This window comes from Bos indicus x Bos taurus, chromosome 15, assembly GCF_003369695.1.
Source record: "Bos indicus x Bos taurus breed Angus x Brahman F1 hybrid chromosome 15, Bos_hybrid_MaternalHap_v2.0, whole genome shotgun sequence".
In the NCBI taxonomy this organism is placed as follows: domain Eukaryota; kingdom Metazoa; phylum Chordata; class Mammalia; order Artiodactyla; family Bovidae; genus Bos; species Bos indicus x Bos taurus.
The window spans coordinates 52175877-52200671 of NC_040090.1; the positions used below are offsets into that span (position 1 = coordinate 52175877).

The 24795-nt window shown below is 44.7% G+C and overlaps 1 protein-coding gene across 1 annotated transcript in view; it reads right to left on the reverse strand.

The window, feature by feature from the left end:
- Positions 1-24795, reverse strand: part of SORL1 (sortilin related receptor 1) — a 169891-nt gene that overhangs the window by 99923 nt on the left and 45173 nt on the right. The window contains exons 7-11 of the mRNA XM_027563453.1: positions 15452-15553; positions 14273-14442; positions 5938-6130; positions 3297-3414; positions 3013-3086 (exon numbers count right to left, since the gene is read on the reverse strand). Coding sequence (XP_027419254.1) covers positions 3013-3086; positions 3297-3414; positions 5938-6130; positions 14273-14442; positions 15452-15553 — 657 coding nt within the window. The remainder of the gene's footprint in view (positions 1-3012; positions 3087-3296; positions 3415-5937; positions 6131-14272; positions 14443-15451; positions 15554-24795) is intronic.

The following is a 24795-nucleotide window of genomic DNA, read 5'->3' on the forward strand; positions in this document are numbered from 1 at the left end:
AAATTAACTCAAAATAGATCATAAACCAAAACCCTAAAACTATAAAACCTGCAAAAGAATAAATAAGGGAGAATCTCTGCAACTGTGGAAAGGACAAACATCTCTCAGAACAACAAAGAGCATAAAACACTGAAGAAAAGAACTGATAAATTAGACTTCATCAAAAGCAAAAACATCTACTCTTCAAAAGATACCATGAAGAAAATTTTAAAAAAACAAGCCACAGGCTGAGAAAATATTTATAACACACATAAAAAGACTTAAATCCAGAATATGTTTTTTTCAGAAAAACCTCTTACAGCTCAATAAGACAACCTAATTTTTTAAAACAGGTAAAATATCTGAACAGACACTTCAAAAAATATTTTTAAATGGCCAATGAGCACATGAAAAGAAGTTCAACATCATTAGTCAAAGAAATGCCAATTAAAACTACAATGAGATATCAAATGCACTTATTAAAATGTGTAAAATTTAAAATGCTGACCTTATCAAGTGTTGGCAAGCATCTGAAGCAATCAGAACTCACACACTGCTGGTGGAAATGTGAAATGGCACATCCACTTTGGAATACAATTTGACATTTTAAAACAATTTAGTAATTCCTTTAAAAGTTAGACATATACTAATTAGGTTGCCCACTCTTTCCTTCCTGCAATATCTACCCATGAGAAATTAAATATATATAATATATAAATTATATATATATGTATATATTTATATACATATATATGTATACAATTATACATTTAATTAAAAAAACATGTAATTAAATGTTTGTAACAACTACATTGTAATCAGAAGAAACAAGAACATCCATCAACTAACAAATAGATAAAGAAATTGTGGAATATCCCCACAATGGGATACTAATCAACAATGAAAAAGGAAAGAACCGCTGATGAATGAAACAACATGAAAGAACCTCAAAATCCTCACAATGAGAGCTAGCAGCCAGGCCAAAAGACCGCACAGTGTATGAGTCCATTTATACAGAATTCCAGAAAATGTTAATAATCTGGAGGGATGAGGGTAGAGAGAGGGATGAATCACAAAAGAGACAAGATACTTTGGTGGGGCGATGAAGGGGTCTTAATTGTGGTGTGTTGGTGACGACGGAGTGAGGGTGATCAATTCTGGTCAGATTATATACTTCAAATATGTGCAGTTTATTGTACCTCTATATGCCTCAATAAAGTTATTGTTGTTGTTTTTTAAGGACCTCTATGAATCTGAGGATTTGCCCACTTAATTAGTAGTATGAACAGAAGGGAAACAAGAATTCTAGTCATCAGTTTTCTAGGCAGCATCTGTCAACTGCATCCCATTTCTTCTTCGCAGGCCACCATCGATCCCCTTCACACAGTAGAGACTGTCCCTCTTAAGAGAAGGCTGCCCATGGGGACTCAGATGCCCCCTCACACAGACCCTCTCAATTTTTTCATCCCCTCGTTAGTTTTCTGCTAGTTCCAAAACTATGGTCTCCTGTGGGATGGCCACCTCTTGGCAGGCGGGGAGTGTGCCCGGCGGGAGGCACTGACAGCTGCGCCCACATCAGCCAGATGACCCCACTTCCCTGCAGGAGGAACAAGACACCGCTTTCTCCCCAGAAGGAAATCGCTTGCAGATGTTCAAATTCCAGATTACACCAACATCAGAAGGTACAAACCAACCACAAGCCTATCTGCAGAGGAAAGAACACCCAATTTCAAAAGGAATGTCCGGCTCCAGGGAAGAGGAAAACCACTGCTTAATCGTTCCCATGGGGGCGGGACAAGGATGCCCCCAAAATTCCAAATTGTTCACACGGTTTTTTACTACTCTGGACTTAACAGTCTCCTTCATCCAAATACAAAATTATGTTCTCTACCATGCTGTTGAGCTGTATCTCTGTCTCTCTTTCTCTCTCTTTCTCTCACTCTCTCTCTCTCTCTCTCTCTCTCTCTCTCTCACACACACACACACACACACACACACACACACACACGATGTCTGGGTCCTACATCTCTCAGCTGGAGGAATGGTGAGCCCTACCCCAAATGAGGTAAGGTACGTGACAGGCCTCTGTAAACTGCAAAGACCCAAATAAATGTTGGGTATGACTACTGCTTCACGTAAGGAGCATTTCTCTATGAAAGTGCACAAGTCGCATTCCCAGGAAGGGCACCGTGAGGATGGGAGCTGCCTGCTGGCTCTGCTGACAACCCCTCAGCCTTCCTGAGGTCACGCCCGGCTGGCAGGAGATCTGGAGGGTTCTACCCCAGCAGCTCCCCGCACGCACAGCAGAGCATCACTGACAGCGGCACCTACAGAACAAGACCAGATGCCTGTATCCCTGGTGAGGGAAAAAACACTTCTTTGTTTTACAAGTTTGGAAATTCTCTAATGTCCAAGGCTGAATTAGCATTTGGGGACTAGAGTACTAGCCCTTCAGAACCGGTATAATCGATTGCTGAGGATCCAAGTTTAGTCATACGAACATTAGGCAGACACAGCTTCCCTCCACAGCACAGAATGTGCCATAGCACAGGATGAGACGAAGGACCCAGTGATGGGGGGACGGGCTTGACTCAAACCTTCAATAGCACGCAAAGAAAAGTAAGTAACGAGGTTCAGACAGGACACCACCACATTACAATTTGCTGATGGATTCAGCAGACCCTTCCTGAGCACCCGGTGTCCATAATGGATGCTGCTAGTCCCAGGAGTAAAGAAGTGACAAAACAGACACCACTTTATCCTCATGGAACTTGTCATCTTGGAATGTTTACACAAATTCACAGTTGTTTTTTTAAGTCTGTTTTTGATTCAAAGTAACATTTTTAGCAAAATCACAAGCCCACATTATGGAGTGTGATAACAAATCTATGCAGCTGACCGTGTGTGGCTCCTGGTATCTCTCTGAATTTCATAACCACACTTGGCTTTGTGGGCCCCCCCCCCATAGGCCATGTGTGTCCCTGACACATTCTCACACTAACAAGAACAGGGGTGCGGGATGAGGGAGCTGACCTCTCGCCACCGGGCTCCAGCACTGCTAGAGATATATACGTTCGTCTTGCTTGCCAGGTTCTTCCCCACCGAACCTAAAATGCAAGAAGAGCAATTATTCCTAAGGTCAAGAATACATCAGTTTATCACCTGGCCCAACCAGAACTGCTGAGTCCTCTAGCAACCAGGACATCTCAGGACCACGAACAGACAGGGCTGCCCTAGGTGGCAGGGGTCCCTGTGTATGCAGCTGCACGTAAGCCAGCAGCTAAACCCATCAGTGACGACAGGCAAAGCCAACTCACCGGTGGCGATGATGAGCCCGGGCGCTGACTCCTTGGATAGGATGGGCATCCGCCGAAGCTGGAGGCTCAGCAGCTGGCTGAGCCGCTGGGCCAGGTGGAGGGAGCAGCCCTGGGAGAGCTGCAACACAAGTTCAGCTGCTGTCATCACGTGATATGCCCCCCAGTCTCCCTCTAAAGGCCGAGGCTTCCTGTGCCCATGCTGCAGTTGGCACAAAGCAAGGGGACTTGGCCCAAAGGAGACCAGAGCCACAGCCAGGCTGCCCCCACCCTCGCCCCAGATGGATATGATCATCTGAACCATGTAAACGCCACTTATGGGAGACAAGAGAAAGATACTAAGGAAAAAAAACCCTTCTGAGACTCTCAGAGAACAGCAGTTAGAAATCAGAGCTATATATAAACAGGTAATCTCAGTTCAGTTCAGTCGCTCAGTCGTGTCCAACTCTTTGCGGCCCCATGGACTGCAGCACACCAGGCCTGCCTGTCCATATCAACCTACAAGGAACTACTGTATAGCACAGAGAACTATACTCAGTGCCAAAAAGGGAAAAGAATCTAAAAGATATATACAGGTATATATCTATGTATGTATGTATGACTGAATCACTTTGCTGTATGCCTGAAACTAACACAACATTGTAAATCAACTATAATTCAATGAAACTTTTGAAAGAAAGAAGTCAGTGCCAACTTAAGTAGATGTGAAAGCTATCCCTCTCTCAGTGTTACCCAGCATTTCTCTCACATCACTCAGAGAAATGAAATGATTTCACGGTACTTATTTTCTAAGTCACTGGAGATGCATTTCAAATATGATTTAAGCAAGTCAGTCAGAAGGAAAACCAAGACTCAAAAGTCAGAAAGTCTTACTGATACACTTCCAGATGTACAACATATGAGATATAAACACCAAAAGATCCACATGAAATGTTTTTAAGTAGTCTGCATTTGTACAGAAAGTCTTCAGGTGTCCTCTGCGAGACTTGAAGTTCTTCCAACTGGCCTCCAGTACTTATGTTCAAATTTCAATAGCTCTGCAAACAAGGTCTTTTGCTATAGGATCAGGTCATGCCCAGGGACGGGGAAGCCTGGTGGGCTGCCATCTAGGGGGTCGCACAGAGTCGGACACGACTGAAGCGACTTAGCAGCAGGTCACGCCCAATTCTCCAGCTAGAAACTGACTGTCAAATGTTACTTAGCCTTGTCTAAGGAAATGGCAACCCACTCCAGTGTTCTTGCCTGGAGAATCCCAGGGACGGGGTAGCCTGGTGGGCTGCCGTCTATGGGGTCGCACAGAGTTGGACATGACTGAAGCGACTTAGCAGCAGCAGAAGCAGCAGTATTCTAGATAGGGTATCTCTAGTTGTGCTTTTTTTCCAGGTCAAAACTGACATGATTTGCTAGATATACTTACTTTTATAACAAAAGGATTTCTCTAACGAATATCTGTCTTAAAATAACGAGGGGGGACCTTTCCCGGTGGTCCGGTGTTTAACACTCTGCACTTCCAATGCGGGGGGCACGCATTTGATTCCTGGTCAGGGAACTAGATCCCACATGTCACAACTGAGACTTAGCACAGACAAAAAAATAAATTTTTCTAAAAGAAAAAGAAAATACAAGAGTAGGGCATCATATAAAGCCAGGGATCACAGTCACTGACTTCTTTCCAGGAAAAAGGAAGCAGCTGCTTAGGTGAATGGGAACCCTGAATGAGGCCAAATAACACATTTGAGGATTGTGAGCTTTTTAGATGAACCCACAGGTAAGGAAAATGGTAGAATCCTAAATTATATTCAGGAAAGAATTTTATAAGACATTCCTCAGAAATAATAACATATGGCATAGGTTCCAAACACAACCAGTGTCTCAGTAAATTATTTTTATAACAGCCTCAGATCAGAAGAAATACTAATATTTGTTTTTCACCACAGTTAAATCCATACAACCCAATAAGTACATGTCCTAATAATTTAGCAGCAGCAGTTTGAAATAATACTGTATGTGTTTATATTTAAGCTGAAAAAAAACATAAAACTTTTATTTCATCCTTGCTGCTGCTGCTAAGTAGCTTCAGTCGTGTCTGACCCTGTGCGACCCCATAGACAGCAGCCCACCAGGCTCCCCCGTCCCTGGGATTCTCAAGGCAAGAACACTGGAGTGGGTTGCCATTTCCTTCTCCAATGCGTGAAAGTGAAGTTACTCAGTCGTGTATTTCATCCTTACATAACCACAATTACTTAATAATAGGATGTAAACACCTGTTAGGCACTGCACAGCTTCTCAAACTTCAGAATCTAAGCAGATACCACTACTACCATTTCCTAAACCAGATAGATTTTCTTACTTGCTTTGTACCATGTAAACTGCCAAGCAAGAGTCCAGCTTCACAAAGATATATCATCCAAAGACATATAGCATGAGCTAATGTTGAAACTATGAACTAACCCAAGAGAGTAAATCCACATGGTGACCAACAGATGTCAAGTACCCTTCAAAAATTTAAAATACCCCATGGTGCCCCTGCGAGTTCATTACAGCACCCCAAGATAACTCGGTGCAGAGTTTCAGAACAGTAAGAGTAGAACTACAGTTATAAGTGTTTTTTAAAACAATCCAAACAAGAGCGTAGCATCTATACCTCACAATTGATTTTCTCTCCATATTCGGTGAAGGCTGGGGCCTGAAGGAACTCCCAGGTCCCGCCTTTGTCAAAGGTGATAACGGATCTCATGTTCTCCTCATTCATGGAGCCACTGATGAGAGTAGCAATGTAGACCCCTTGTAACCCCTCCACTCGGTGGAAGTCAGCAAATGGTTCATTGGCAAAATACCTACAATAAGATAAAATAAACAGTGTTATTTGCTAGGGATATTTTTATTTTAAATAACAAAATTTAACCATTTTTTAAGATTTTTTTTTATGTGGACAATTTTTAAAGTCTTAATTGACTCTGTTACAACATTACTTCTGCTTTATGTTTTGGCTTTTTGGCCGCAAGCCATGTGGGATCTCAGCTCCCTAACAAGAGATTGAAAACTGCACCTTCCCTGCACTAGAAGGCAAAGCCTCAACCCCTGGACCACCAAGAAGTCCACACAAAATTTAACCATTTTAAAGAAGATTCACTGGCATTAAGTATCTTCCTAATGTTAGGCAACCATCATCACTATGTAGTTCCAGAACATTTCTATCATCCCAAAGGGAAACCCTGTACCCCCGGTAGGCACACCCCACTTTTCGTTCCCATTCCAGATGCTGGCAACCACTGATTAGCTTTCTGTCTCTATGTGTTGCTGCTATTCAGTCACTAAGTCGAGTCCAACTCTTTGTGACCCCATGGACTGCAGCATGCCAGGCTTCCCTGTCCTTCACTGTCTCCCGAGTTTGCTCAGACTCATGTCCATTGAGTTAGTGATGCCATCCAGCCGTCTCATACTCTGTCGTCCCCTTCTCCTCCCACCTTCAATCTTTCCCAGCATCAGGGTCTTTTCCAATGAGTCAGCTCTTTGCATCATGGCCAAAGTACTGGAGCTTCAGCATCAGTCCTTCCAAAGAATATTCAGGACTGATTTCCTTTAGGATAGACTGGTTTGATCTTCCTGCAGTCCAAGGGACTCTCAAGAGTCTTCTCCAACACCACAGCTCAAAAGCATGAATTCTTTACCACTCAGCCTTCTTTATGGTCCAACTCTCACATCCGTACACAACTACTGGAAAAACCATAGCTTGGGCTTGCCTATTCTGGATATTTCATATAAATGTAATTATATAATATACGACCTTTTGTATCTGGTTACCTTCCCTTACTATAAAGTTTTCAAGGTTCATCCATGTTGTATCGGTACTGTATTCCTTCCTTCCTGTGGCTGAATAAACTGCCTTTTTTTTTTTTTAACTTTGAAGGCCAAGATGCTCATCTGATCAATCACTCCTCACATGGGGTTCAGAATGATAAATACAACACAGAAAAGTTGATGTGAGAGTTACATTTATTTCTCACTAGGATATTGACCCCAAATCCTCCAGTGAGCCTGGATAAACAGGAAACAATAAACCAAACTTACCAGATTCTAAGTACAGTACTGGCCTGTTCACAACAGCCAAGACATGGAAGCAACCTGAATGTCCATCCACAGATGGATGGATAGAGAAGATGTGGTGCATATACACAATGGAATGCTACTCAGCCATGAAAAAGGAATGAAATCATGTCATCTGCAGCCACATGGATGGACCCAGAGATGACCATAAGAGAAGTAAGTTAGAAAGAGAATGACAAATACCACTTGCACGTGGAATCTTAAATGTGACACAAACAAACCTATCTAGGAAATAAAAACACACTCGCAGACATGGAAAACAGACCTGTGGCTGAGGACAGGGATGGGATAGGGAAGGACTGAGAGTTCGGGGTTGGCAGATGCAAACTATTTTATTATAGGCTGGATAAACAACAAAGGTCTTACTGTATAGCACAGGGAACTATATTCAATATACTGCGAGAAACTATAATGGAAAAGAATACGTGTGTGTGTGTTTGTGTACATGTGTGTATACAAATGAATCACTCTGTCACACAGAAAAAATTAACACAACACTGTAAATCAACTAGACTTCAATTTAAAAAAAAAATTACAGTGTAGTGCTGGGGCTTACAACTTAACCCAGTCTATAAGGCGATGGCAACCCACTCCAGTACTCTTGCCTGGAGAATCCCATGGGCGCAGGAGCCTGGTAGGCTGCAGTTCATGGGGTCGCACAGAGTTGAACACGACTGATGCGACTTAGCAGCACTAGCAGCAGCACAGAAATATAGCTAAAGGGTTACATTGTCCAGATACTTACAACTAATTAGCCAACACCCTGATCAGACAGAAGCCCATAGGATTTGTCAGGGAACAGAGCAGAAGCCTTCCCAAAGACACAGTACATCCAACAAGGATGGCTCTGGAAACCGTGAGGTTATGCTTATTAACAGGGAACCAGAGACAAAGACCTCGCTGGCCTTAACTGCTACGTTAGTTAAGGAAGGTCCAGATCCTGCAACTTCCCTGAGCAGTAGTTTTGCACTAACATGGTACACGTTCTAAGGACTCACCCCCAAGAAAGGGTAGCCACAGTTCACACGTGGCTTTTAAAACTGGAAGCATGTCCTTTATTTGGGAGAGTTCTGAGCCACCGGGCTTTATTAATTAAAAACAAACAAACAGAAATGCACTTTCCTGTCATCTGTCATATAAATCTGAAGCAGGAAGACTGTTTCGCCAGTTCAGACAGAAAGATGCCCACAGAAGTGGCAGAGCCACCCCGCCTGAGACAGAGCAAGGTCCCCCAGAAGACACTGGCGCTGAGACCAAATGTTCTGACACGTGGTTTCCTCAGTTCCGGCTTAGTTGGTTTTCAGTTGCTTCCGTAGGAAGAAGCCCAGGTCTGTTACCCACCTTGCCCTCTATTCACACGACTCTCCTGCTTGTGATCCTACTACTGTGAGGGCCACCACAGGCTTCTTCCAATTTATCTGGGAGGTCTGAGTTTTTCTCCTCTCGAGGAGCCCTGTTTCTTTCCTCAGTCTTTCTCCTGGCATTTTATCTTTTCAATCCAAGCAGAAGCCTGTCCCCCGTACCTCCACGCTCCTCCGGGCCCCGGTCCATCCTGTCATCTCTCCTTCTAACACCTTGCACCCTGCAACCACCTGACTCACCCAAGCATCTCTCTGCAAGAGTCCGTATTCTTCCATTTTCTCTCACTGGCTCTCACCACTTGCTTTTCCCTCTCACCAGGCAGCTCACCAGGTCCCTCCCAGCCACCTTCAGCCCAGAACCCAGCAGTCCTCCTCAAAATGCCCTGCAGGCAAGCCACTTCCGTCCACTCCACGTCTGTCCCTCCATCTAGACAGTGCCTCCCTTCGGCACCTCTCACCGAGGTCAGGGCCACCCCTGGGAAGAATTCCTCCTCCAGGTCTCTAAGTAATGGGACCCAGGTCCTTGGCACCCACTTCCCCACTAGGCACAAAGAATAGCTTGTTTTATTTGGTTTTCCTTTCTAAGTTAAGCCAGCCTGCCCACATAAACTGCTCACTCACACTTCTCCCGTGTCATCACGTTGAGATGGAGATGCAGATGACAAAGGTCATTTAAGTGAGCACATCTCCAGTCTCAAGATAAAAATCTGAAGAAAGAAATGAGAAAGTCAAAGAGGAAATAAGTCTATGAATCTTGATGTAAATCTATTTTCAATTTCATAACTGGACTACATGCTCAGGCGGGGCGGGGCGGGAAATGCCGTAACTTCATAAAGGGCCATTTGCGTGCTGGCGTTATGGACATTCCCACCCCGCAGAGAGCCACACTCTGCAGCTCTGGGCTCCCCTTCCCATCTCCATCCTGAAGAGCTGACAAATGCAGAAGTTGAGGGAACTTTGACCAAGCTGTGACCTATTGGCCCAAAGCCAGAGTCTCTTAAAGGTGAAAAAGAATCAGTAAGAGGCCAGAGAGAGAGTGGTTCGTGATTTTAATTACAAGTCAGTGACTATCCAGATGTTCAAGCTGGATTTAGAAAACGCAGAGGAACCAGAGATCAAATTGCCAACATCCATTGGATCACTGAAAGAGCAAGAGAGTTCCAGAAAAACATCTATTTCTGCTTTATTGACTATGCCAAAGCCTTTGACTGTGTGGATCACAAGAAACTGTGGAAAATTCTGAAAGAGATGGGAATACCAGACCACCTGACCTGCCTCTTGAAAAATCTGTATGCAGGTCAGGAAGCAACAGTTAGAACTGGACATGGAACAACAGACTGGTTCCAAATAGGAAAAGGAGTATATCAAGGCTGTATATTGTCACCCTGCTTAACTTAGATGCAGAGTACATCATGGGAAATGTTGGGCTGGAGGAAGCACAAGCTAGAATCAAGATTGCCAGGACAAATATCAATAACCTCAGAAATGCAGATGACACGACCCTAATGGCAAAAAGTGAAGAGGAACTAAAGAGCCTCTTGATGAAAGTGAAAGAAGAGAGTGAAAAAGTTGTCTTAAAACTCAACATTCAGAAAACTAAGATCATGGCATCTGGTCCCGTAACTTCATGGCAAATAGATGGGGAAACAATAGAAACAGTGACAGACTTTATTTTGGGGGGCTCCAAAATCACTGCAGATGGTGACTGCAGCCATGAAATTAACAGATGCTTGCTCCTTGGAAGAAAAGTTATGACCAACCTAGACAGCATATTAAAAAGCAGAGACGTTCCTTTGCCAACAAAGGTCTGTCTAATCAAAGCTATGGGTTTTACAGTAGTCATGTATGGATGTTGAGAGTTGGACTATAAAGAAAGCTGAGCATTGAAGAACTGATGCTTTTGAACTGTGGCGTTGAAGAAGACTCTTGAGAGTCCCTTGGACTGCAAGGAGATCCAACCAGTCCATCCTAAAGGAGATCAGTCCTGGATGTTCAATGGAAGGACTGATGCTGAAACTGAAGCTCCAATACTTTGGCCACCTGATGTGAAGAACTGACTCATTGGAAAAGATCCCGAAGCTGGGAAAGATTGAAGGCAAGAGGAGAAGGGGACGACAGAGGATGAGATGGTTAGATGGCATCACCGACTCAATGGACATGAGTTTGAGTAATTCTGGGAGTTGGTGATGGACAGGGAAGCCTGGCACGCTGCAGTCCATGGGGTTGCAAAGTCAGACACGACTGAGCGACTGAACTGAACTGAAGGCGACTATTGGCTCACTGCTACAAAGGAATGACGTACTGACACCTGTTGCTGCTGCTGCTGCTGCTAAATCGCTTCAGTCATGTCCGACTCTGTGCGACCCCATAGACAGAAGCCCACCAGGCCCCACCGTCCCTGGGATTCTCCAGGCAAGAACACTGGAGTGGGTTGCCATTTCCTCCTCCAATGCATGAAAGTAAAAAGTGAAAGTGAAGTCTGCCAGTCGTGTCCGACTCCTAGCGACCCCATGGACTGCAGCCTACCAGGCTCCTCCATCCATGGGATTTTCCAGGCAAGAGTACTAGAGTGGGTTGCCATTGCCTTCTCCAACTGACACCTGTTACACATGGATAAAATCTGAAAACATTACCCAAAGTGAACTAGACACAAAGGTCAGGTGTTACGGTATGATTCTATTTATATGAAATAGCCAGAAAAGGCAAATTCAGAGAGACATAAAGTAGCCTGGTGACTACCAGGGGCTTAGGGGAGAGAAATTACTGAACAGTTAAGTGATTTTCTTTGGGAAAAATGTAAATGTTTGGGAATTAGGTAAGGCTGGTGGTTGCACAACACTGTAAATGTGCTATATGCCACTGAGTTGTTTACTTTAAAACGGATAAGTTTACGTTATGAGAATTTCACTTCAATAAATCATTAAAAATAAAAGAAAGCCACTGGGAGCCAGCCTGAGGAGGAGTGACTGACCAAACCAGAACAACCTGAGGATGAGTCACGGCAGGGGTGGTTTATAACACATTACAAGACACTGAATAATAAATAACCTCTGAGTCTATGCTGGGAAACAAAGTTAAGAAGTAAAAGATGACAGCACCTCCAAAGGAGAAGAAATAGGGTGTGGAAAAGTGTACCAGAGCACATAGAAAGTTCTCGACTTGGTATCTAATAGGCATCCTCAGATGGGAACTCGCCCAGCCCTCCCGGACAGTCTGAAACCATCACTGTGCCAGCTGCTCCAGCCAAGCAGTGGTGGGTCCCTGACTTCCCCTCCTTCTCTCAAACCCCATGTCCAATCCATCAGCCAAATGCATCAGCAAACGGGTCAAAGCAAAAGTGACAGTCGCTCCTATGCGACCATATGGACTGTAGCCCTCCAGGCTCCTCTGCCCACGGAAATCTCCAGGCAAGAATACTAGAGTGGGTAGCCATTCCCTCCTCCAGGGGAATCTTTCCAACCCAGGGATTGAACCCACAACTCCTGCGTTACAGGCGGGTCTTTTACCGTCTGAGCCATCAGGAAGCCTCTGACCATTTCCATCATCTCCACTGCTACGGCTCCAGGTCCCGCCAACCTCAACCACTGGCCCGGATTTCGGCAGTGATCTCACAGCTGGACCCCCCAGTTTGCAAGTCTGCTGTCCAATTTCCACACAGCATCTAGCATGGCTTCTTTAAAATATAAGTCACATGAATATCCACTGAAAATAATCTATAACACTGCCTATTTATGTTTTATGCACTTTTCTTTACATAATGCAATTCACATTTTTTTAAAATGGTGTCCAAAAAATGTAACAGGTTAAATCAAGTGATATCCAGCTTCTGGTCAAAACCCTCCATTATGCTTAAGAGAAGAAAAAAGATCTTGCTATGCCCTTGAGGGCCCTGTACAATCTAAACCCTGCTTTCTTGGTTCCTGTGTCTTAGGGATGCTCTCTCCCGTCCATCAGCTGGTTGATCCACCCTGGCCTCCACACTGCTCTTAAACCACTCAAGTCCCACCCCAGAGCCCCTGTACCTACTGTTCCTCCACCTGCAAAGTTCCTCCCCAGGTTATGTGCCCAGCTCCCACTCCTGTGTAACTCAGGCACCTGCTCAAACATCAGCCTCCCAGAACAGCGTTCCATGACCGGCTCATATAAAGCATATGCCCTGGTAACCCTCTGTCCTCTTATCTCACTTTATTTTTCTTCTCCACACTCAGCATTATCGGCAGAGTACGTATTTGTCTCTATTTTGTCTTCCCACAATTAGAACAAGAGCTCCATGGATCAGGGAGCTTGTGTCAAGTTTTCCTTGCTGGACACACAATACAGCACGGCTGTACACGCAAAGCCACCAGGCAGTGAACAGCAGCATCCTTGCTGAATGAACCGGCAACTTGAAGAGGGAGAGCGGGCAGCAAGAACGTGCCCTCTGACCTGAGGTTCACGGCGCTGTAGCTAGACCTCACTGCAGACCAGCCAGTTCCGCCAGCTGGCTCTTCCCAAGAGCAGAGAGCAGTCTTAGTCACAATGAGACGCACACAAGAATGGTCTGTCACAGACAAACGAGAGAAAGTGACCTCGCACCACTGATGGATCACAGTGCCACCCACATGGCATGGCATCCACCCCTTCCCAGTCCTGGACTCCTCCATGGCCCCGAGAACACAGTTACAGCAGGACCACTCCAGGCATGTGACGTACTGATAAAGGACTTTTCCACAGATACCACAGAACAATACCTTGCAATTACTGGGGGATGGTGGTGGGGAGGATAATGATGTTAATTAACCAGAGTCACGTGGAGGAAGGGCCTTGTAGACACACACGCCAGCTGGCCCAGAGGTGGTGGTGACGTTTTGCCAGTGCTCCTTCCTACTGGGTCTGAGACCACAAAACCAGGTAACTGAATGAAGGAACCCCAAAGGAGTGGCTGACACGGTGGCAGTGATCCTAAGGGTCGCCCAGTGCAGCGGTGCTCAGCCTCTGCACCACATAAACATGTGGGCACCTCCCTGGTGGTCCAGTGGTTAATGCTGGGGACACAGGTTCGATCCCTGGTCTGGGACGATCCCACGTGCCTCAGGGCAATTAAGCCCGTTCACCACAACTACTGAGCGTGTGCTCTAGAGCCCTTCTAGCCACAACTACTGAGCCCATGCTCTAGAGCCGGTGCTTCAAAACAAGAGAAAGCCACTTCAGCAAGTAGTCCGTGCACTGCAACTAGAGAGGAGCCCCCACTCTCCACAACTGGAGAAAGCCCACCGGCGGCAACGAAGACCCAGTGCAGACAAAACCGAATTAGTTAAAGTTGTTTTAAAAATTAAAAAAGATCCTCAAGTGCCTGGCATACCTCAAACCAGATAAAAAAAGTAATGTCTGGGAAGGTGGACCAGTAATCACTGGGGCTTCTGAAACCACCCCCAGGGGAGTCCAAATGTTCAGGGGATGTTGAAAACCACCCAATGAGAGGTCGTGCCGGGTAAGAAAGCAGGAAGCAGCCCCGCCCACCGGTCTCCTTACCTCACCAAGGTGTCACTGCCTGCCCCCGCTGGGCTGTAATAGAGCACGTTCTCCAAGGACAGTGAGAACTTCAGCCCCTCTGCCTCCGAGATATACAGGTTGGTGCGGTTGTTACTGTGACTGACACACACAAACACCTGGTCCTCGGAGGCGTCCGCGATGTAATATTCCTTTGGCATCAAAAAATTAAAAAGACACAAGTCAAAAAAAACACATATGCCCTGTGGAAGGTCCCTTTGCACACGCAAGCAAGGGCTTCTCAGTGTCCCAGGGAAGAGGGCAGTCTTGGAGCCCACGAGAGCCTCCTGGTCTTGGGAAAGAAGCTTGGCTGACTCTCTTTAGAGACCCTAAGGCTGTTCTGTGGCTAAAGCAGACCCCTTATTGGCAGATGGGGCACAAAATAAGAACGGGCTTTGAACTCCAAAAATGACCTAGAAATCACTTTTAACGTAATGATGTCTCCCTATCGTTACTACAAAGCATAATGCAAATTAATGTGCATTTCCTTCCCTCTCATTTCCTCTAAGATGACCACAGGAAGGCAGAGCCCAGAGAAAGCAAAGAACTGACAAACGTGTTCTCCATCACATACTCCTCTGAGCTACTAATCCTCCATCACACCAGGCCCTGGCATCAAGGCCTTCAAATGCCACCTCCTCCCCATGGTCACTTCTCCGATGACCCAGCTCACACTGACCTTTCCTATGGTTCTCTATGTCTTAACACAGGCTGCACAGTCAAGCCTTTGACTGTACATGGTTTCTTTCTCTGCTCTGTTCTCGGACTCTCCAACCCATCTGTTTCTAAAAGGGTGAGACTCCAATTCTGTCCCCTTATGGAACCTCGCCATCTGTGAGCAACACAGCAGGTACTTAATGAATAACTGCTGCTGTCCCTACCCTCCCATTCCTTCAGCACAGGCACACTGAGCCCATTGACTCTGGCTCCAAACCTCTCTGCCAATCCTTCTCCACTTCAAGCAAATTAAGGCTCCCATTCAGCTCCACTTCAAAAAGTGAAGAGGGGAAAAAACAGACCAAGATGCCCAAAAGCATAGAGACTAATCTAGAAAGTGACTCCAGGGAGCCTCCATCAAATATCCTCCCCCCATCACCCTCCCCCTGACCTCTGCCTGAGGACACCAGCACTCCCCCGCCCTCCACCGCAGACCCCACTCACATTAATAGGATGTCTTGTGACAAACTGGGCTGCTCGCATGGGCTTCCGGCCAAAGGAGACCCAGAGCTGGACAGAGGATGGTTGTGGACTGCCGAAGAGATGCTGCCAAGGAAGAGGAGGAGAAAAATATCAACTGTACCATATGATAATCATTCAGAACAAGTGTAAAAGGAAACAGGAAAGTCAGATCCCTCTGATTCTACTAAAAACACTAAAGAGTGTTACCACAAATGCACATTTTGCAATGTTTGCCGTCACTGGGCAGCCTGGGCTGTACCACTATATCCTAGATACCTGGTCTGCAATAGATACAGACACTTCAGGCACTACATGAAGAGAAAGGACAAAGTATGAAGGGAGAACTTGAGCTTGGGGAGGGGGCAGGGGCTGCCAAAGCTTAAGCAGAGAGCGAAAGGGAGAGGGCTGTGTGATGAGGCTGGAGAGACAAGCTGGGCAGAACATACAGCCCCCAAACCACCAGAGGGTGAGGTCCGCCACACACCTGATATGCATACAAAACACATCCTCTTCCCCTTTCTACTATTTCTAGGTCGCAAGGATCCCCGAGTCATAGGGCTTTAATTTTTACCAACAGTTGAAGGAATTGTCACTGATTCTATTTTTCAGTCTTTTAATCCTTCTCATTGATTAGGGTCTCTTGCTACAATATATTTTCTTTGGTAGAGACAGAGTACTCCATGGGATGCCGACCACGCACGTGACGCTGGTTACACTGTGTTTCAGGGATATTAATCACAGCTGGGAGCTTGCTCATGTGTGTAAAAGCGCTAGATTCAGAGTTAGCGCTCAATTTCTCTATGTTCCAATTTCTGTGTGCTTAGTCGCTCAGTCGTGTCCGACTCTTTGCGATCCCATGGACTGCAGCCCGCCAGGCTCTGCTGTCCGTGGGGATTCTCTAGGCAAGAAAATAGGAGTGGGTTGCCATTCCCTGCTCCAGAGGATCTTCCCAACCCAGGGATCAAACCCACGTCTCCCACATTTCAGGTGGATTTTTTACCATCTAAGCCACCAGGGAAGCCTAGGTTCCAGTGTATCCCTCTATAAATTGAGAAGCTGATTTGAATGAGGACTTTGGGTACGGGTTTAAATGATCCAGGAACTCCATAAATATATATGCAAATTTTGCATGTGGATGCACTCACTCACTGTGCTGGGAGGATACAGACATTTCAGAAGTTTCTCAAAAGGGCCAGTGATCCAAAAGAGAATAAGAAACACTGCAAAGGCTCTACGTGTCTCTTTCCAGTTCTACAAGTCTGTGACTGGAAACTTGAAGGCCAATATTGCACGTCTAGGAGAACAGACAGGGAGGCCCATCCTCATGTGGACATCTTCATGGGCATGGCTATCATCCGACCTGAATGTCAGGATCCCCAGCCAGAAATGGTGAGTTTGGCTTCACTTATCCTTGACTATGTTGCTACTGTTTATTACAGATTTTTAACTCCTACAGAGTATAGAAGATTTCAAGTTTCCCTTTTTTTTTTGATGTCATGTTTCCTTGACTATGACAACTGCTAAATACTCCATGCCCATGGATGTCTAACAAATTTTGTGAAGAGCAAGCTGATGAAGGTGAAGTTGTTTTCTATTCACCTGAGCAGCTGAATGTACACACACACACACACACACACACACACTTTTTCCAAGCCACCACTGAACACTGGTTAAAAGTAGTTTGTTTTAAAGAAGCCAGGCCGAGAAGTACAGAAGACTGCCTTCCCAAAATGGCACCCTGAAAACTGCATAATAGCCTGTCCTCAGTATGGGGCTATAGAAACAATGGATTGATTAAAAACACAAAATGCATCACCTGAGTGAGAGAGTTCCAAAAATTGCTATGTATAAATTCCAAAAGCCCTCCTTAAGTCAATAAAGTTTTATAGCTATGTATCAAGGTCAGATGATTTAAGCCACCCTATATAAATCCTTAGAATATATATAAATAAACAGAAGCAGAAGATAGTAAGAAGAGGCGGCAAGAATACACAGAAGAACTGTACAAAAAAGATCTTCACAACCCAGATAATCATGAAGATGTGATCACTCACACTCACCTAGAGCCGGACATCCTGTGAAGTCAGGGGGGCCTTAGGAAGCATCACTATGAACAAAGCTAGTGGAAGTGACGGAATTCCAGTTGAGCTGTTTCAAATCCTAAAAGATGATGCTGTGAAAGTGCTGAACTCAATATGTCAGCAAATTTGGAAAACTCAGCAATGGCCACAGGCCTGGAAAAGGTCAGTTTTCATTCCAATCCCAAAGAAAGGCAATGCCAAAGAATGCTCAAACTACCACACAATTGCACTCATCTCACACACTACTAGAATAGTGGTCAAAATTCTCCAAGCCAGGCTTCAGCAATACATGAACCGTGAACTTCCAGATGTTCAAGTTGGCTTTAAAAAAGGCAGAGGAGCCAGAGATCAAATTGCCAAAATCCACTGGATCATCGAAAAAGCAAGAGAGTTCCAGAAAAACATCTATTTCTGCTTTATTGACTATGCCAAAGCCTTTGACTGGATCACAATAAACTGTGGAAAATTCTGAAAGAGATGGGAATACCAGACCACCTGACCTGCCTCTTGAGAAATCTGTATGCAGGTCAGGAAGCAACAGTTAGAACTGGACATGGAACAACAGACTGGTTCCAAATAGGAAAAGGAGTACGTCAAGGCTGTATATTGTCACCCTGCTTATTTAACTTCTATGCAGAGTACATCATGAGAAACGCTGGGCTGGATGAAGCACAAGCTGGAATCAAGATTGCCAGGAGAAATATCAATAACCTCAGATATGCAGATGACACCACCCTTATGGCAGAAAGTGAAGAGGAACTAAAGAGCCTCTTGATGAAAGTGAAACAGGAGAGTAAAAAAGTTGGCTTAAAGCTCAACATTCAGAAAATGAAGATCATGGCATCTGGTCCCATCACTTCATGGCAAAGAGATGGGGAAACAGTGGAAACAGTGGCTGACTTTATTTTGGGGGGCTCCAAAATCACTGCAGATGGTGATTGCAGCCATGAAATTAAAAGATGCTTACTGCTTAGAAGGACAGTTATGACCAACCTAGATAGCATATTCAAAAGCAGAGACATTACTTTGCCAACAAAGGTCCCATCTAGTCAAGGCTATGGTCTTTCCAGTAGTCATGTATGGATGTGAGAGTTGGACTGTGAAGAAAGCTGAGCGCCAAAGAACTGATGCTTTTGAACTGTGGTGTTGGAGAAGATTCTTGAGAGTCCCTTGGACTGCAAGGAGATCCAACCAGTCCATCCTAAAGGAAATAAATCCTGAATATTCATTGGAAGGACTGATGCTGAAGCTGAAACTCCAATATTTTGGCAACCTGATGCGGAGAGCTGACTCATTTGAGAAGACCCTGATGCTGGGAAAGATTGAGGGCAGGAGGAGAAGGAGATGACAGAGGATGAGATGGTTGGATGGCATCACCAACACAATGGACATGGGTTTGGGTGGACTCCGGGAATTGGTGATGGACAGGGAGGCCTGGCATGCTGCGGTTCATGGGGTCGCAAAGACTTGGACATGGCTGAGTGACTGAACTGGAACTAGAACTAGACACAGATATCAGTGAAACATTTTTTTATGCTTTATGTTTTTTCACTACTTCCTACTGCAGTTATACCTGAGAAAGGAGCCATTTCTCTCAGTGACACTCAAGCCCATCATTAGCTTTTGTTTGTTTCTTGGGTTTGTTTTGTTTGGCTGTGCCACACAGCGTGCAGGATCTTAGTTCCCCCGCCAGGGATCAAACCCATGGCCCCTGCATTGGGAGCACAAAGTCTTAACCACTGGACCAACAGGGAAGTCCAAGCCCATCACCAGTTATATGTTCTTAAAGATGATTGCTGGGAGACCTGAGAAGTGAGAATAGATAGCAAGATATAAATGCAAGAGTACTAAGGTCATGAAAAACCTCTAAATACATCCATCCCACTTTATTCTGAGAGAAGTATTCCTAAGTCTGGATAGTTAGATTCACTTCTAAAGCATTTGTAGGCAAGTTAGTGTAATATTTTACCACCACCAAGAAAAGTGTTAACAATAAAACTATGACACACTATTAACTGTAAGATGTATTTCTTCAACCATTGTCGATGCTGAATTTCTCTTTATCGTTATTATAGGAGTAAGAGACTGTATGCTCACGAAAAATCCAACAGTACAGACAGGTATAAGGTAAAATGCAGATCCATTTCTTCTCATAAGATGCTCTGTGCCACCACCCGTGAGCATATTTACACAGTGACAGACGTTGTGCCACTCACCACAACATCCACCAGCCCTTTCCTCCTTAGCAAACCCTGACAACCACCCAAATAAAAGCCGAAGGCTCTCTTTCTTTTGGACAACTCTGTGTGGTCGTGTTACTAAGGACCAGTCAATGAGACATGAACAGACTATTGTGCTGGGTTTCAAGGAAAGCTGTTGAAAGGGACTGAACCAGCTGGGAGGGTCCTATTGCAGCCTTTCTATCTGTCCTCATTCTTCCCGACTCCAACAGACTCGAAGCCTAGTGTAAATGTCAGGGACCATGAGCGAGAGTGTGGAAATTATTCCTTTGGATGGTCAAATAGCAAGATAGAGGCTTGGGGACTTCCCCAGTGGTCCAGTGGTCAGGCCTATGCTCTTCCAATGCAGGGGACACAAGTTCAATTCCTGGTCAGGGAAATGCCACATGGGCGGCCAAAAAATTAAGAAAAAGAGGCCTTGGTCCCCAGGAACACCTGGGCACCAACATGCCAGCCCTAGCTTCAGGCAGCACTAAAGAGAGAAAAATAAACCTCCGTCTTGGCGAAGTCGCTTTTATTTCTAGTCTGTTAAGAGTAGCCAAACACATTGCCAAATTGATATATGCAAATTTCTTTTTCACATACAACTGGATCATGATAGAAATTGGCTGTGTAACTCATGAGAGAAATGGTATTATGTAACACTTTTTTCATTAACAGAGTATCTTACTGTTCTACAATTTAACTTTTTCCATCAGCAGTGTATCTTAGACATCTTTGATTTAACAGCTATTAATGGCCATTTAGGTTATTTCCAGAAGCACTCTTCAATGAACGTACTTGTATGAATTACCTTTTTCACAGCTACATGAGAAAATCTGTAAGATGCATTATTAGAATTCCTAGGTCAAAATTTCCATTTTGACAGGATAAATGGCCTTCCTGAAAGGCTATTCCAGTTAATACTTATCTACCAGCACACATACTGTCACCAACAACTAGGAATTATTTAAATGTTTTAATTTACAGCAATATTATAGGGCCTGTGAATTCATAGCAAGATATTTTTCATTTGGTGTTTTCATTTCTGATAAGTAAAAAACAAATATAAGAATCTGAATAATCTGAATTTCAAAGCCTGAGTTTACATTTATGCTTCAGATTAAGTCAATAGCCAAAAAAAAGGGGGGGGCTGCGGAGAAGAGAGCAGAAGAGAACTAAATATGATATATTCTTGCCAAGGGAAGGCCAAAAGATGTCACAGTGATCTATTCAACTGAAAGTTTCAGATAAAATTGGTGGGAGAAATGAGGGACCCAAGGCAGGTGGCAGACAAGGACATGGGGGCAGAAGCACCTGGGCTGTAACACTTGGTGCCACTTTCTCTTCGAAGCAGTAACAAAGTTTCAGCAAAATATCATTCCCCTTCACGTTATCTATGCCTAACAATAGATAAAATGATATAGCTGAGATTTAGTTTAAAATAGTCCAAGGAAAAATAAGTAGTGCATAGACAGTTGAAAAGAGATTAGCAAACGCAGATACTCTTGAGACTGAATAAAGGCACAAGGAGAGGTCATATCAACACAAAAAAAAAATTTTTTTTTTTTGTAAATTTGGAAATAATAAAAAGTTTGCAGAGTTAATATTAACTGAAAGCACTTCTGGAATGGCAGAGGAAAGAACTCTAAAAATCCACTCATCCATGCGAACAACAAGAGCACTGACAAAAATTCTCAAAATCAACTTTTTCAGAATCCTGAAAATTAAATAAAAGCTTGCAAAAATTCAAGAGGCATTTATTCAAGACAATGACTGAAGCTCAGCAAGAACGGTGAACTTGGTGATGTTTCAACTTGTCCTAATCCCAACCCTTCTTTCTCTAGCTGAGGTACTAGTAGCGTGGGAAACCCACAGCGTCACAGCCACAATCGCTATGAAAACCAGCAGCCCAGGAGAGGACAGAACAGGTTTGGAGCTCCCCAAATGCCCCACAGCCAGAGGACTGTCAGATTTTATCTGCCTGGTGCCTCGCTTGATAGCTGCATTCTCAGGTCGTCTCCTTAAATAACCTGACTCAGTTCTCTCTACACCCAGACCTACAGCCTGGGCATTTACGGGAAACACCGACAAGTGGTGTTTTAACACCACATCTGCCAGAGAAACATTATCACTTGGAGCTCACAAAGGGTGAACTAAAAAGCATAAAAGGAAAAATGGGAGAAGATGTTCATAAGAGGCCTTGATAAGCTCTGAAACATTCCAAGGAATTTACAAGGTCACGCGCATGCAGGGCTGTGTTTTGCTCAGGAAAGAATGGAAAGGGCCTAATTCCTCACGTCTGGTTAATAATCTTGGGTCTCCACACAAACAAGAAGTGAAGACTAAGGCAGCGCTGGAGAAGGCACCGAAGGCATGCCGCCAACGCACACTCAGAGGCCTCAGCAAAGGCCAACAGACTGGCTGAAAGCGCTTTAGGAAATCACTGCTCACCAGCTGAGCACTAATGGTCAGGACTTCACTGCCACACCCACTGACGGATGCAAACTTTACAAAATTAATGCAGGAAACTCACAACACAAAACCCAAAAAAGGCAACAACAAAAAGCCCTGGGAAGGACTTACCCTGATGTGAAGCGTTGCCACAGTATATCACTTAAAATATCTGGTTTTTTCAAAAAATTTTTTAAAAAATGAAAAGCAAACACAACAGTCACTACAACCTATTCTTGAGGAAGGCCAGATGCCGGACCTAACCTTCAAATCCTCCATCCTAAACGGAAATAACACATCAAGAATTTAAGAGAGGGGCTTCCCTGGTGGCCCAGTGGTTAAGACCCAACACTTCCAATGCAGCGGGTGTGGGTTCAATCCCAAGTCAGGGAACTAAGATCCCACATACCTCAAGGTGCAGCAATTAATCATAATAATGTCGAGAATAGGCAAATCCATAAGGCAGAAAGTAGATTCCTGGTTGCCAGGGGCTGGAAGGAGAGAGGAGTACAAAGTATTGCTAGTGGGTATGAGGTTTCCTTCACAGGTCACGACAACGCTCTGGATTTAGATGGTGGTGAACAATTCCTGACCTTATGAACATACTAAAAATCACTGAACTGTACACTTTACAAGGGTAAATGTTACAGGATATGAATCATATCTCAATACTGGTATTATAAAAAATCAATTTGAAATGTATTGGTATTATAGTCTCCTTTTTAATCCGTAAACACGTTTGAACTTTATTGTTGCATATGGAGTAACAAGCATTAGGTACTTATACCTATGTCTATGTTCGGATACACTTAAGCAATGTCATAATTATAATAATTTGTCAATGCTTGGATTTTGGTTGGTTATCCTAAAAGTCACACTTCAATTGTGGTCAGTTAACCTCTCATGTAGAAGCCCACAATTCTGAGGCAATTACTAGGTTTTTGTGTTAACTCTATCAGCATTAGGGACTTAAAAATAGCATAACGATGGTTAGAAGTTGGTTTCCAATAGTGAAATTAGTGGTCGGTTGGTCAGAATAGTGAAAGTACAATTGAGTTCTCTCAGGAAATTTGTGGCATGCAAGATGTCTGAATGAGCCATAATATCACAAAGACGGGGCTTCCCAGGTGGCTCCGTGGTAAAGAATCTGCCTGCCAATGCAGGAGACACAGGAGATCCAGGTTCAGTCCCCGGGAAGATCTCCTGGAGGAGGACATGGCAACCCACTCCAGTATTCTTGCCTGGAGAACCCCATGGACAGAGGAGCCTGGGGGGCTACAGATCATGGGGTCACAAGAGTCAGACATGATTGAGGCAACCGAGCGCTCACACACCCATCCCAAAGATAAGACCATGGCGTGTAAAGGGCACAGCAACTTAGGGAGGCCTGTCGCCTGAACTCTCGGGGGATACACTGCAGGTTCATCTAGTGCAAGCTCCTGCACTAGAGGATTCTAGCTGCCTAACGCCAACTGAAAGGGGAACAGAATCCTGCCTCTACAACAATAGTTGGCAAACTTTTTCTGTTAAGGTCCGCACAGAAGTACTTTGGCCTGTGTGGGCCATCCCGCCTCTACGCAACGATTCATTTCTGCCACTCTAACATGAATGCAGCAATGGATGACACACACCAAATGAGCATGCCTGTGTTTCAATAAAACTTTACTGACAAAACCAAAGAGCATGTTTGCCAAGCCTGCCCGAGAACACCGTCTGCACCCTGCCAAGCTGTGGCTGCCATCACTTGTAAGGAGACTGCATCAAGCCCATGCATCAAGCATTGGCTCACTGCTGCACTTCGGGCAAGAAATGTCTGAGCCTGCCTTTCAGGAGAGGCTGGGAGTGAAGCTGGAGAGTGAAGCAGCCAAGCCTCACATCCTTCCAACTTTTTGGCAACTACTGTTACCTACAGGAAGCACCTACCAGCTGTGTCTCACCAAGTTCACAAACTAATGTTAGTCCCTTTGCAGAGGTGCCTCTCTGTTGCTTTAAAGGCCCCATCGGAACTTCCCTGGTGGTCCAGTGGCTAAGTCTCCGTGGTCTCAATGCAGGAGCCCAGGTTTGATCCCTAGTCAGAGAACTGGATCCCACACGCCACAACTAAGAGTCTGCATGCCACAGCTAAAGAAAGATTCTGCCTCCTGCAACTGGAAGATCCCACATGCTGCAACTCAGATGCTGCATAGCAGCCAAGTAAATAAATATTCTTAAAAAATAAATCCCCCTGGAGGAAACATGGCAGCCCACTCCAGTATTCCTGCCTGGAAAACCCATGGACAGAGAAGCATGGCTGGCTGCAGCTCATGAGGGCACAAATTATTAAAGGCCCTATCATTTGGTGTGGACTAGTAGTAAGTATATGAACTTCATGTCAAAAGCCAAGGAATAAAAAAAATTGATGGGCATCAGATACAAAGCACTCATGAAATAAGAGCCAGGCCAGGAGGGCCCCAGGGGGTTCTGGAGACTTGGAAACCAGCCCCAGTCCAGAGCCCAGTTGGCTGCCCTGACATTTCTAAAAAACTAACTTGCAAGCAATTGGAATCAGTCACACTGCTAGAAAAAGGCAAAA